This window comes from Panicum virgatum, chromosome 1N (genome assembly GCF_016808335.1).
Source record: "Panicum virgatum strain AP13 chromosome 1N, P.virgatum_v5, whole genome shotgun sequence".
NCBI classification, from domain to species: Eukaryota; Viridiplantae; Streptophyta; class Magnoliopsida; order Poales; family Poaceae; genus Panicum; species Panicum virgatum.
The window spans coordinates 25,956,890-25,971,050 of NC_053145.1; the positions used below are offsets into that span (position 1 = coordinate 25,956,890).

The 14,161-nt window shown below is 39.4% G+C and overlaps 1 protein-coding gene across 5 annotated transcripts; it reads left to right on the forward strand.

The window, feature by feature from the left end:
- Window positions 1–2,126: 2,126 nt before the first annotated feature.
- Window positions 2,127–13,754, forward strand: LOC120655540 (26S proteasome regulatory subunit 6A homolog). 5 transcript variants are annotated; one of them, XM_039933399.1, is made up of 6 exons: window positions 2,127–2,895; window positions 5,943–6,050; window positions 9,098–9,205; window positions 12,253–12,360; window positions 12,824–12,952; window positions 13,484–13,754. In XM_039933399.1, the coding sequence occupies exons 1-6, from the start codon at window positions 2,797–2,799 to the stop codon at window positions 13,556–13,558; spliced, it is 627 nt and encodes a 208-aa protein (XP_039789333.1). In that variant the 5' UTR covers window positions 2,127–2,796; the 3' UTR covers window positions 13,559–13,754. The 5 variants fall into 5 exon arrangements, 4 of the variants coding, with proteins under 4 accessions (XP_039789333.1, XP_039789334.1, XP_039789336.1 ...); XM_039933400.1 differs by having other exon boundaries at window positions 12,824–12,928; XM_039933402.1 differs by lacking the exon at window positions 2,127–2,895 and adding an exon at window positions 4,591–5,275.
- Window positions 13,755–14,161: the final 407 nt, after the last annotated feature.

Here is a 14,161-nt window from a genome sequence, read left to right on the forward strand (position 1 = left end):
CAATTAACTAATTCTGCTTTTATATTGGAGAGAGATTGCATATCTGCATGCAAAGTAAGGACTGAATTAATGATATAATCATGTATGCATACAAGTACAAATAAAAAAAGGTTATAGATTCTAAACTGAGAATCAAATTTTTTTCGATTGCACTATTAAGTTTCTTGCAACGATAGATTTATAAAATAAGACCACACTGGCATATATTTGTTTGAATTTTTTTAAAAAAATATTCTTTTATACTGAATGATTAATTTTGGACTACGAACAAATATTTTGACAACACGAATTAATCATGACCAACAAAACAGTAATGTACTACGGACAAAAAATTAAGCATCACAAACATTTGATTGTATAGGATAAATAATGAAAAACAAATATCACGAACAAATGAGTCAACGTTACGGAATAATTTAATCTAAAAAGTGAACAAATATTTTAATGTAGGAAACAAATTATTCACACATAGATAAACAATTTTATATGAAGAATAATATTTCTACATTGGAAAATTTTATTTTATAATTGTTCATGAGCTAAAACAAGATGTTATATAAAGGTACACTACAAGAAATCATTTAATCTGTGACGAATTTTCGATGACGTTTACGAGAATCGTCATAAACAAACAGAATCTATGACATTTTATAAATCTTCATCATAGATTTGCAAATAGCCCATATGGGTTCTAATTTGGGCCTTGTTTCTGTGACAAACCACTGAAAACGTCATAGAATGAACCTAGAAATTGTCATGGATTTGAAAAAGAAGCAAAAATATTGACACAAATGAGAATCGAAATCTGGTCTTAAAGATCCAAAAAATATAATTTACCATTGAGCTTGGCATTATGTTTTTTAGTTTAACTATAAGTATGGCTTTAAAAAAATGGCCCCGGAGGTGCTCCTCGCAGAGACACAACAGTGCGCTAGTGCTTTTGGTTCCGCCTTCCCGTAATCCCGTCCTCTTTAGCCATGACTTTTTTATATTCTAATTAACCTACATTTGGTCCAAAAATAATCCAAGAAGATGCAGCAAGGGGGATTCGAACAATGCACCTGTGGGTTCGAGTTGAGATGAACAAAACACCAAGCCACCTCCTTAACAGTGCCAAATTTGGTTATCTAATTTTAAATAAATCATGCAGCAACTCTTGTCCCGCGCTGGGCCGAGCCCACCTCGTTCTTGCAGCAGGCCGTTGTCCTCCGATTGGCCTACAGGTGCTGTCAGCCTGCTGTCCACCTTTACCACGGCTCCATTTGGTCTCGTAGCGCGCCAGTGAATAGTAATACTTTGACTATTTATTACGGTATCAAACAAAATCAGTTTACAAAACCAACTCCAGAACCCCCGCGCTAGTGACCTTGAAGAATCTAATAATGTCTTTAACCGCACGTTTAGAGTATGGTTACTGTAGCATCACTGTAGCAAATCATCGATTAATTACCGTCATTAGATTCGTCGCGAAAAGTTTCACCCATCTCTAAAAAGGTTTTTGCAAATAGACTTTATTCAGTCCTTCATGCGGGAAAGATTCTCTTCTAGCGCTAGGATTCTAGCGCGCATCCAAACAAGACCCACGTGCCCTGCTAGCTGGGCTGGGAGCTCCGAGCCAGTCTGCCGCTGGGCTGCCGAGCGCCTGGCCGCGCCGCGCGCTACTCTGTCCGAGCCCAGCTAAAATTTGAAGAACAGATAATTTATTTCAAAATATTTAACTTTTCACTTCAAATTTAAAATATAAAATTAGAATTTATTCCTTATACGAACTTCAAATTTGATGCTTCTTTTCTCTAAATTTTTCTATTCGTGATCTTCCATTTAATGGTATTTGTTTGTATGTTAATTACTACTATGTGATACTTTAGAGAAAGAAGTTTGAATTGTCCCTAGAAGATAATTGAAATTTTCTTGTAAGCTATTTCTTGTAAGTGTTGTGGAGCATTATTCTTATAAGTAAAGTCTTATACAAATGAAGAATGTTTAGAATGTTTGTACGCAGGTAGCTAAATGGTTGTGCCCCTACTTATGACCCTGTTGGCCGCGGTTAGAATGTTAGAACAATTTTTTTGCCTTTTTTCCGCGCTTTAGAAAAATCGAGGCGCACCAAAAATATGAGATTTCTCATAGTACTTGTGCATTCATTCTTCTGGAAAAAACATAGAGAATAATTAGAGCTACTACAATTGTGATTCCAGTTAAAATGTTTCATATTAGTTTAGTTCTTTTAAATTAGTACATCAGATCTTAGAGCAATAACGTTTTCTCTGACTGATAATTGCATCTTTGGGTAACAGTGTCTTATCCTATTCACGGATTGCAGTGAGGAGTAATTTTTTCTAAAGTCATCTATTCTACAAACATACCTGCCAAAGCTTTTTCATGTCTGATGCTCGATGTTGCATTTTTTTTTGTCTCCTCTGCTAGAAACACTAAAATATCTCTAGCTTCTAGGAAGAGGAAGTTATTCATCTCACTACTCATTGCTGATGCTCTCATCTCTGACTCTGATCTTTCTTTACTTTTGGTGTATCAGTAACTAAACGGTAGCAAGCTTTCACAGTGTCATGGTTATTCTAGTCAAAGCCAATTTTGGTTTGCTTGTTTGTCCGATGAATCAAAACTAATAATTCTGATTACTATAATCATACAAGAATACCAAATCAGTGAGTTGCTTGCCTGCTTGTGCTTGGAGGAAATGTTCTAGCTGCTTGTCCTATACCAAATCAGTGAGTTTTCAGCCTATGTTTTTCGTGTGCAGCCTATATATTTTCTCAACTGTTTCAGATTTTGGAAATGAACTCTGAGGACGAGGCCGAAGAGAATGGTGCTAATATTGACTTGGACTCACAAAGGAAAGGGAAATGTGCTGTTCTCAAGACATCCATGAGACAAGTAAATAAGCTTATCTGAACTGATCTTAGTATCAGTCTAATGTCATGAATGCTCTTCACTTTGTCATTGCCTGTTGATTGAATAATGTGCATGTGTCATGTACAAGAGATATCTGATAGCTATGCACTTTGCCTATTGAGTGAATAATTGGTTGTTACTTCTGACTTATGAAAGACGACAACTGCCCCGGATTGCTTCTGTTACTAGAATACTATTAGGATAATATACTATTATGAAAGACGGCAACCAGGCACCACCCGGATGGTCGCACGATGAACGGGGACACATGGCGCGACGAGGTTGTTGTATGCTTCATATTTTCTTTTTTAAATCCGTAATATAAACTTGAAACTTGTATTTCTCAGTCATATTAACTTTAAATTTGTCGATTCTTTTTTCTAACTTTTTATAAAATCACGATCTTTCATTTAATAGTATTTTCTTATGTTTTTATTGTGAAATTATGAATCGAATTTATATGACTGCATTTCTCCCACTTTCGAATAGAATAGAAACATATATTTTTGCATAACAATTGGTAATATAACTTCATATTGTATAATGTTATGCTTAACATAAGGTCATATCCAAATTTGAAGTTCATACAAGTTCGAAAATGTTATGTGCTACTTAAATCTCAAAATTTGAGTTGAGTTGTAAGAAACTATGTGAGAGATGTATCCATTTATGAGCAATGTGTACCCCTTTATCCAAGTCATTTTATTTTTTTTGGCAAACTTATGAACCAAAAATATGCTGCAACATCAATTTATACCATTTTCTTATCACATTTACATATTATGATGATTATTATGCGTGGCACTTTGGAGTAAGAATTTTGAAATATCCCTACTAGGCAATAGAATTTTTCTCCTATCCCTTGGACATGGTTTACAACAGAACATAGCAGCTTAAATATAATTTTTGTTCAATTTTTCAAATCTTGTTGGAAGCACGCATAGTTCAAATTCAAATAAAAAACACAAAACAATACATTTAAATGATAGAAAATATCAAATTTGGTTAAAAAGTTCTTGATGAAATTACTAGTTCACGATTGGGCTCCTTATTTATTACATGGGAAAAAGAATTCGCATACTCGTGATAATTTATTATTTGCAAATTACTTTAAATGTTGTCTTAATTTATTGTTTAGAAAAAAAACTTCAATTCACAAGGGCTTCATTTGCGTGTTGGCTGAATTTCAGTTTTGCCTCCTGCCGCCTACTCCTTTCAGTCCAGAGTGCGGCAGCCAAAAAAATTCATAGCCAAATTACGATGCTACTCCCGCTTGCTGTCTGAACCAGCCAACTTTAGAAGAATAGCTTGGTAATTGTTTAGGCCTGTTTGGTTCCAAACTTTTTTCAGAAATCCATATCACATCAAAAGAAATCTTACTATTTTATAATATTAAATAAAATCTGTTTATAAATGTTTTTTGACAGCTGAGTGCTTTTTCGCGAGACGAATCTAATGATACTAATTAATTCGTAATTTGGTACATTGATGCTACAGTAACCATTCGCTAATCATGGATTAAAATATCTTATTAAATTCGTCTCGCAGTTTAGCCCCAGAATTCTCCAGTTAGATTTATAATTAATATTTATTTAATACTTCTAAATACTAAAATATCCCTTGACTATTTTAAGTCCCTGTTCCAAAACACCCCTAACTCACCCATACCACTCGGAGGCCTCAAATCCCGCAAAAACCCTAGGCCTCAGATCTCATCCGCATCTCCTCAACTCCACAGCCGCCTCACCCCCATCTCCTCCTCCTCCGCCGCACCCCCATGCCCTCCTCCGCCGTGCCCTCATCTCCTCCTCCTTCGCCGACAGCCGCGTCGGACACGACGCCTCCGCCACCATCCCGCCGCGGCGGGCACGACCCCTTGGCCGCCATCCTGCCGCCGCGCAATCTCCTCCTCCTCCCATTCCTCCCCTCCGTCAGCACCCGTGCCGCGGCGGCCGGGTTGGAGCAGACGCCGGAGGTCGCGGTGCCGGGCTGGAGCAGGTGCCGGAGGCTGCGGCAGGCGGACTGGAGCAGCACCGAAGGTCGCGGCTGCCGGGTTGGAGCAGGCGCCACAACAGGATGTTGCTCATGGCCGCGCCGGCATGGGACCAGATGGAGCGGCTCCGCGTGCTGGAGGTCGGCAGCGCCCCGCTGCGGGACAACACTGTGAGGGACGCTATCGTCGCTTGCTCCAAGCCGCCAACCTCGCCCCTCCTCAGATCCACCTGCTGCTGCTCGTCAAATCCACACGCTGCTCCCCAACTCCCAAGCGCAAGATCGAGGGCCGCCTAGTGCCTGTGCCTCTACATCGAGCCCTCGTGGTGCGGCGGCTGCTCAGTGCCACCAACGTGGAGTTGGCCATGAGGTTTCTCATAGTACTTGTGCATTCATTCTTCTGGAAAAAACATAGAGAATAATTAGAGCTACTACAATTGTGATTCCAGTTAAAATGTTTCATATTAGTTTAGTTCTTTTAAATTAGTAAATCAGATCTTAGAGCAATAACGTTTTCTCTGACTGATAATTGCATCTTTGGGTAACAGTGTCTTATCCTATTCACGGATTGCAGTGAGGAGTAATTTTTTCTAAAGTCATCTACTCTACAAACATACCTGCCAAAGCCTTTTCATGTCTGATGCTCGATGTTGCATTTTTTTTGTCTCCTCTGCTAGAAACACTAAAATATCTCTAGCTTCTAGGAAGAGGAAGTTATTCATCTCACTACTCATTGCTGATGCTCTCATCTCTGACTCTGATCTTTCTTTACTTTTGGTGTATCAGTAACTAAACGGTAGCAAGCTTTCACAGTGTCATGGTTATTCTAGTCAAAGCCAATTTTGGTTTGCTTGTTTGTCCGACGAATCAAAACTAATAATTCTGATTACTATAATCATACAAGAATACCAAATCAGTGAGTTGCTTGCCTGCTTGTGCTTGGAGGAAATGTTCTAGCTGCTTGTCCTATACCAAATCAGTGAGTTTTCAGCCTATGTTTTTCGTGTGCAGCCTATATATTTTCTCAACTGTTTCAGATTTTGGAAATGAACTCTGAGGACGAGGCCGAAGAGAATGGTGCTAATATTGACTTGGACTCACAAAGGAAAGGGAAATGTGCTGTTCTCAAGACATCCATGAGACAAGTAAATAAGCTTATCTGAACTGATCTTAGTATCAGTCTAATGTCATGAATGCTCTTCACTTTGTCATTGCCTGTTGATTGAATAATGTGCATGTGTCATGTACAAGAGATATCTGATAGCTATGCACTTTGCCTATTGAGTGAATAATTGGTTGTTACTTCTGACTTATGAAAGACGACAACTGCCCCGGATTGCTTCTGTTACTAGAATACTATTAGGATAATATACTATTATGAAAGACGACAACCAGGCACCACCCGGATGGTCGCACGATGAACGGGGACACATGGCGCGACGAGGTTGTTGTATGCTTCATATTTTCTTTTTTAAATCCGTAATATAAACTTGAAACTTGTATTTCTCAGTCATATTAACTTTAAATTTGTCGATTCTTTTTTCTAACTTTTTATAAAATCACGATCTTTCATTTAATAGTATTTTCTTATGTTTTTATTGTGAAATTATGAATCGAATTTATATGACTGCATTTCTCCCACTTTCGAATAGAATAGAAACATATATTTTTGCATAACAATTGGTAATATAACTTCATATTGTATAATGTTATGCTTAACATAAGGTCATATCCAAATTTGAAGTTCATACAAGTTCGAAAATGTTATGTGCTACTTAAATCTCAAAATTTGAGTTGAGTTGTAAGAAACTATGTGAGAGATGTATCCATTTATGAGCAATGTGTACCCCTTTATCCAAGTCATTTTATTTTTTTTGGCAAACTTATGAACCAAAAATATGCTGCAACATCAATTTATACCATTTTCTTATCACATTTACATATTATGATGATTATTATGCGTGGCACTTTGGAGTAAGAATTTTGAAATATCCCTACTAGGCAATAGAATTTTTCTCCTATCCCTTGGACATGGTTTACAACAGAACATAGCAGCTTAAATATAATTTTTGTTCAATTTTTCAAATCTTGTTGGAAGCACGCATAGTTCAAATTCAAATAAAAAACACAAAACAATACATTTAAATGATAGAAAATATCAAATTTGGTTAAAAAGTTCTTGATGAAATTACTAGTTCACGATTGGGCTCCTTATTTATTACATGGGAAAAAGAATTCGCATACTCGTGATAATTTATTATTTGCAAATTACTTTAAATGTTGTCTTAATTTATTGTTTAGAAAAAAAACTTCAATTCACAAGGGCTTCATTTGCGTGTTGGCTGAATTTCAGTTTTGCCTCCTGCCGCCTACTCCTTTCAGTCCAGAGTGCGGCAGCCAAAAAAATTCATAGCCAAATTACGATGCTACTCCCGCTTGCTGTCTGAACCAGCCAACTTTAGAAGAATAGCTTGGTAATTGTTTAGGCCTGTTTGGTTCCAAACTTTTTTCAGAAATCCATATCACATCAAAAGAAATCTTACTATTTTATAATATTAAATAAAATCTGTTTATAAATGTTTTTTGACAGCTGAGTGCTTTTTCGCGAGACGAATCTAATGATACTAATTAATTCGTAATTTGGTACATTGATGCTACAGTAACCATTCGCTAATCATGGATTAAAATATCTTATTAAATTTGTCTCGCAGTTTAGCCCCAGAATTCTCCAGTTAGATTTATAATTAATATTTATTTAATACTTCTAAATACTAAAATATCCCTTGACTATTTTAAGTCCCTGTTCCAAAACACCCCTAACTCACCCATACCACTCGGAGGCCTCAAATCCCGCAAAAACCCTAGGCCTCAGATCTCATCCGCATCTCCTCAACTCCACAGCCGCCTCACCCCCATCTCCTCCTCCTCCGCCGCACCCCCATGCCCTCCTCCGCCGTGCCCTCATCTCCTCCTCCTTCGCCGACAGCCGCGTCGGACACGACGCCTCCGCCACCATCTCGCCGCGGCGGGCACGACCCCTTGGCCGCCATCCTGCCGCCGCGCAATCTCCTCCTCCGCCCATTCCTCCCCTCCGTCAGCACCCGTGCCGCGGCGGCCGGGTTGGAGCAGACGCCGGAGGTCGCGGTGCCGGGCTGGAGCAGGTGCCGGAGGCTGCGGCAGGCGGACTGGAGCAGCACCGAAGGTCGCGGCTGCCGGGTTGGAGCAGGCGCCACAACAGGATGTTGCTCATGGCCGCGCCGGCATGGGACCAGATGGAGCGGCTCCGCGTGCTGGAGGTCGGCAGCGCCCCGCTGCGGGACAACACTGTGAGGGACGCTATCGTCGCTTGCTCCAAGCCGCCAACCTCGCCCCTCCTCAGATCCACCTGCTGCTGCTCGTCAAATCCACACGCTGCTCCCCAACTCCCAAGCGCAAGATCGAGGGCCGCCTAGTGCCTGTGCCTCTACATCGAGCCCTCGTGGTGCGGCGGCTGCTCAGTGCCACCAACGTGGAGTTGGCCATGAGGTTTCTCATAGTACTTGTGCATTCATTCTTCTGGAAAAAACATAGAGAATAATTAGAGCTACTACAATTGTGATTCCAGTTAAAATGTTTCATATTAGTTTAGTTCTTTTAAATTAGTAAATCAGATCTTAGAGCAATAACGTTTTCTCTGACTGATAATTGCATCTTTGGGTAACAGTGTCTTATCCTATTCACGGATTGCAGTGAGGAGTAATTTTTTCTAAAGTCATCTACTCTACAAACATACCTGCCAAAGCCTTTTCATGTCTGATGCTCGATGTTGCATTTTTTTTGTCTCCTCTGCTAGAAACACTAAAATATCTCTAGCTTCTAGGAAGAGGAAGTTATTCATCTCACTACTCATTGCTGATGCTCTCATCTCTGACTCTGATCTTTCTTTACTTTTGGTGTATCAGTAACTAAACGGTAGCAAGCTTTCACAGTGTCATGGTTATTCTAGTCAAAGCCAATTTTGGTTTGCTTGTTTGTCCGACGAATCAAAACTAATAATTCTGATTACTATAATCATACAAGAATACCAAATCAGTGAGTTGCTTGCCTGCTTGTGCTTGGAGGAAATGTTCTAGCTGCTTGTCCTATACCAAATCAGTGAGTTTTCAGCCTATGTTTTTCGTGTGCAGCCTATATATTTTCTCAACTGTTTCAGATTTTGGAAATGAACTCTGAGGACGAGGCCGAAGAGAATGGTGCTAATATTGACTTGGACTCACAAAGGAAAGGGAAATGTGCTGTTCTCAAGACATCCATGAGACAAGTAAATAAGCTTATCTGAACTGATCTTAGTATCAGTCTAATGTCATGAATGCTCTTCACTTTGTCATTGCCTGTTGATTGAATAATGTGCATGTGTCATGTACAAGAGATATCTGATAGCTATGCACTTTGCCTATTGAGTGAATAATTGGTTGTTACTTCTGACTTATGAAAGACGACAACTGCCCCGGATTGCTTCTGTTACTAGAATACTATTAGGATAATATACTATTATGAAAGACGACAACCAGGCACCACCCGGATGGTCGCACGATGAACGGGGACACATGGCGCGACGAGGTTGTTGTATGCTTCATATTTTCTTTTTTAAATCCGTAATATAAACTTGAAACTTGTATTTCTCAGTCATATTAACTTTAAATTTGTCGATTCTTTTTTCTAACTTTTTATAAAATCACGATCTTTCATTTAATAGTATTTTCTTATGTTTTTATTGTGAAATTATGAATCGAATTTATATGACTGCATTTCTCCCACTTTCGAATAGAATAGAAACATATATTTTTGCATAACAATTGGTAATATAACTTCATATTGTATAATGTTATGCTTAACATAAGGTCATATCCAAATTTGAAGTTCATACAAGTTCGAAAATGTTATGTGCTACTTAAATCTCAAAATTTGAGTTGAGTTGTAAGAAACTATGTGAGAGATGTATCCATTTATGAGCAATGTGTACCCCTTTATCCAAGTCATTTTATTTTTTTTGGCAAACTTATGAACCAAAAATATGCTGCAACATCAATTTATACCATTTTCTTATCACATTTACATATTATGATGATTATTATGCGTGGCACTTTGGAGTAAGAATTTTGAAATATCCCTACTAGGCAATAGAATTTTTCTCCTATCCCTTGGACATGGTTTACAACAGAACATAGCAGCTTAAATATAATTTTTGTTCAATTTTTCAAATCTTGTTGGAAGCACGCATAGTTCAAATTCAAATAAAAAACACAAAACAATACATTTAAATGATAGAAAATATCAAATTTGGTTAAAAAGTTCTTGATGAAATTACTAGTTCACGATTGGGCTCCTTATTTATTACATGGGAAAAAGAATTCGCATACTCGTGATAATTTATTATTTGCAAATTACTTTAAATGTTGTCTTAATTTATTGTTTAGAAAAAAAACTTCAATTCACAAGGGCTTCATTTGCGTGTTGGCTGAATTTCAGTTTTGCCTCCTGCCGCCTACTCCTTTCAGTCCAGAGTGCGGCAGCCAAAAAAATTCATAGCCAAATTACGATGCTACTCCCGCTTGCTGTCTGAACCAGCCAACTTTAGAAGAATAGCTTGGTAATTGTTTAGGCCTGTTTGGTTCCAAACTTTTTTCAGAAATCCATATCACATTAAAAGAAATCTTACTATTTTATAATATTAAATAAAATCTGTTTATAAATGTTTTTTGACAGCTGAGTGCTTTTTCGCGAGACGAATCTAATGATACTAATTAATTCATAATTTGGTACATTGATGCTACAGTAACCATTCGCTAATCATGGATTAAAATATCTTATTAAATTCGTCTCGCAGTTTAGCCCCAGAATTCTGCAGTTAGATTTATAATTAATATTTATTTAATACTTCTAAATACTAAAATATCCCTTGACTTTTTTAATTCCCTGTTCCAAAACACCCCTAACTCACCCATACCACTCGGAGGCCTCAAATCCCGCAAAAACCCTAGGCCTCAGATCTCATCCGCATCTCCTCAACTCCACAGCCGCCTCACCCCCATCTCCTCCTCCTCCGCCGCACCCCCATGCCCTCCTCCGCCGTGCCCTCATCTCCTCCTCCTTCGCCGACAGCCGCGTCGGACACGACGCCTCCGCCACCATCCCGCCGCGGCGGGCACGACCCCTTGGCCGCCATCCTGCCGCCGCGCAATCTCCTCCTCCGCCCATTCCTCCCCTCCGTCAGCACCCGTGCCGCGGCGGCCGGGTTGGAGCAGACGCCGGAGGTCGCGGTGCCGGGCTGGAGCAGGTGCCGGAGGCTGCGGCAGGCGGACTGGAGCAGCACCGAAGGTCGCGGCTGCCGGGTTGGAGCAGGCGCCACAACAGGATGTTGCTCATGGCCGCGCCGGCATGGGACCAGATGGAGCGGCTCCGCGTGCTGGAGGTCGGCAGCGCCCCGCTGCGGGACAACACTGTGAGGGACGCTATCGTCGCTTGCTCCAAGCCGCCAACCTCGCCCCTCCTCAGATCCACCTGCTGCTGCTCGTCAAATCCACACGCTGCTCCCCAACTCCCAAGCGCAAGATCGAGGGCCGCCTAGTGCCTGTGCCTCTACATCGAGCCCTCGTGGTGCGGCGGCTGCTCAGTGCCACCAACGTGGAGTTGGCCATGAGGTTTCTCATAGTACTTGTGCATTCATTCTTTTGGAAAAAACATAGAGAATAATTAGAGCTACTACAATTGTGATTCCAGTTAAAATGTTTCATATTAGTTTAGTTCTTTTAAATTAGTAAATCAGATCTTAGAGCAATAACGTTTTCTCTGACTGATAATTGCATCTTTGGGTAACAGTGTCTTATCCTATTCACGGATTGCAGTGAGGAGTAATTTTTTCTAAAGTCATCTACTCTACAAACATACCTGCCAAAGCCTTTTCATGTCTGATGCTCGATGTTGCATTTTTTTTGTCTCCTCTGCTAGAAACACTAAAATATCTCTAGCTTCTAGGAAGAGGAAGTTATTCATCTCACTACTCATTGCTGATGCTCTCATCTCTGACTCTGATCTTTCTTTACTTTTGGTGTATCAGTAACTAAACGGTAGCAAGCTTTCACAGTGTCATGGTTATTCTAGTCAAAGCCAATTTTGGTTTGCTTGTTTGTCCGATGAATCAAAACTAATAATTCTGACTACTATAATCATACAAGAATACCAAATCAGTGAGTTGCTTGCCTGCTTGTGCTTGGAGGAAATGTTCTAGCTGCTTGTCCTATACCAAATCAGTGAGTTTTCAGCCTATGTTTTCCGTGTGCAGCCTATATATTTTCTCAACTGTTTCAGATTTTGGAAATGAACTCTGAGGACGAGGCCGAAGAGGATGGTGCTAATATTGACTTGGACTCACAAAGGAAAGGGAAATGTGTTGTTCTCAAGACATCCATGAGACAAGTAAATAAACTTATCTGAACTGATCTTAGTATCAGTCTAATGTCATGAATGCTCTTCACTTTGTCATTGCCTGTTGATTGAATAATGTGCCTGTGTAATGTACAAGAGATATCTGATAGCTATGCACTTGCCTATTGAGTGAATAATTGGTTGTTACTTCTGACTTATGATTTATGAAAGACGACAACTGCCCCGGATTGCTTCTGTTACTAGAATACTATTAGGATAATATAGTTGATCTATTTGCTACATGCATCAAAAATAATGTAGGGATCTCTTTTGCTACATGCATCTGTTCAGCTCTGAATGTCTATTGCATGAACTTTTTTAGCATGTCCTTTTGCCTGCATTGTCTCTGCTAAATGATAGTAGTAGTGATACTTATATCAAAAGTTGTCTCTCTTCTTTCAGTTAGCATCAAGTCCACTGAGGATATAGCCTTATGTGTTTCCGATTTGTACAGGTATTGATTACTACTACAGCTGTGTTTGTACTTATATGCGCAGCTGATAAAGTTCCTGAAGAATCCCTTATGAAGACCATTGAAGTGGACAGGCTGATTGATATGGTGAGTGATGCAAATCCTAGAGAGGTAACTGCGTTTATATCTTCAATCTGCCTTGTAATTAGATGACATTGCCCTTTTTGAACTATGATTGCTGTCCTAAATTGCAATATAATCCAAACCTCGCACTATATATTTTCTTTTGACAAAGACTCACCTATAGATTTAATCCAATTTGAAAATTACTAGTCTGTACTATGCTCAGTTTGAGATTGCTTCCTGTGTTGCTTGTTCAAAATGTGCAGAGCCAAACTAAGTTTGATCAATTAATTTCTTGATGTGTAGAACAAGTTTACAAGTTACAACTAACTTGGACATTATCAGATTGCTTTTAGTCTTCTTACTATTTCATTCTACATGTTTGTACGGTGTTTTGGTAGAACAATAATCTGTAGAGCTTTAGTAGAACATAGCCATTTTGGTAGAACAATAATCTGTAGTGATTTGGTAGAACAGTAGCCATTTTTGCATGCATTATGTTTGAGTAAATGCCTCCAATGTTAAGATTTCACAACAGCTACTAGATTGGTTCTTATGCATATATTTTTGTTGTTACAGCTTATTGACGAGAAGATTCATTGGATGCATGTGGACATGACAAAAGGAGGACCATTGCATGTGTCAGAACAATGATATAATTTGTCTACTTGTTCGGATCATAAGATGAACTCATGTATTTGTCTATTTTTGTTGAAATAGCCTTTATATTGTTATGATCGATACAGTAGGCTTGAGTATTGGATGATTGATACTGTATATTCTTTAAAAATAAGCTTTGTATATTGTTTTGGGTTGCAATGGTAATTTTGGAAATGGTCTGAAAGTCTAATTTTGGTTGAATTCAGTGGGCTGGAAAATGTTTGTGCTAAATTAATGGCCTGCTTCTGATACTGGCCCATTAATAAAATGGGTTGTAACGGTGAGTTGGTGACGTCATTGTCCATGTCAGCAAACAAAAAAGAAATTGTCATATTAGTAGCTAAAAAAAATGCCACGTCAGCAGCCAAAAAAAAAGCCACGTCCGGCGTCATGTCAGCTGCCATGTCAGCATTTACATTGGCCACCACATCGGATGCCACGCCGGGACGTTTATTTGTCATAGACATTGGGATAGACATTGGGCTTGGGTTGCATAGACATTGGGATAGACATTGGGCTTGGGTTGGGTTAAGTGGGTTTCGGGTCGTTTTGTGACAGTTTAGAAACGTCATAGATCGTGCCAATCTGTGACGATTA

What these genes read in the sequence shown, in the direction of transcription:
- LOC120655540 (XM_039933399.1), top strand. Translation starts at nt 2,797, where the DNA reads ATGAACTCTGAGGACGAGGCCGAAGAGAATGGTGCTAATATTGACTTG. An exon ending in TCAAGACATCCATGAGACAA is followed by an intron (nt 9,206 to 12,252) that starts GTAAATAAGCTT and finishes CAACTGTTTCAG; the next exon opens with ATTTTGGAAATGAACTCTGA. An exon ending in TCAAGACATCCATGAGACAA is followed by an intron (nt 12,361 to 12,823) that starts GTAAATAAACTT and finishes CGATTTGTACAG; the next exon opens with GTATTGATTACTACTACAGC.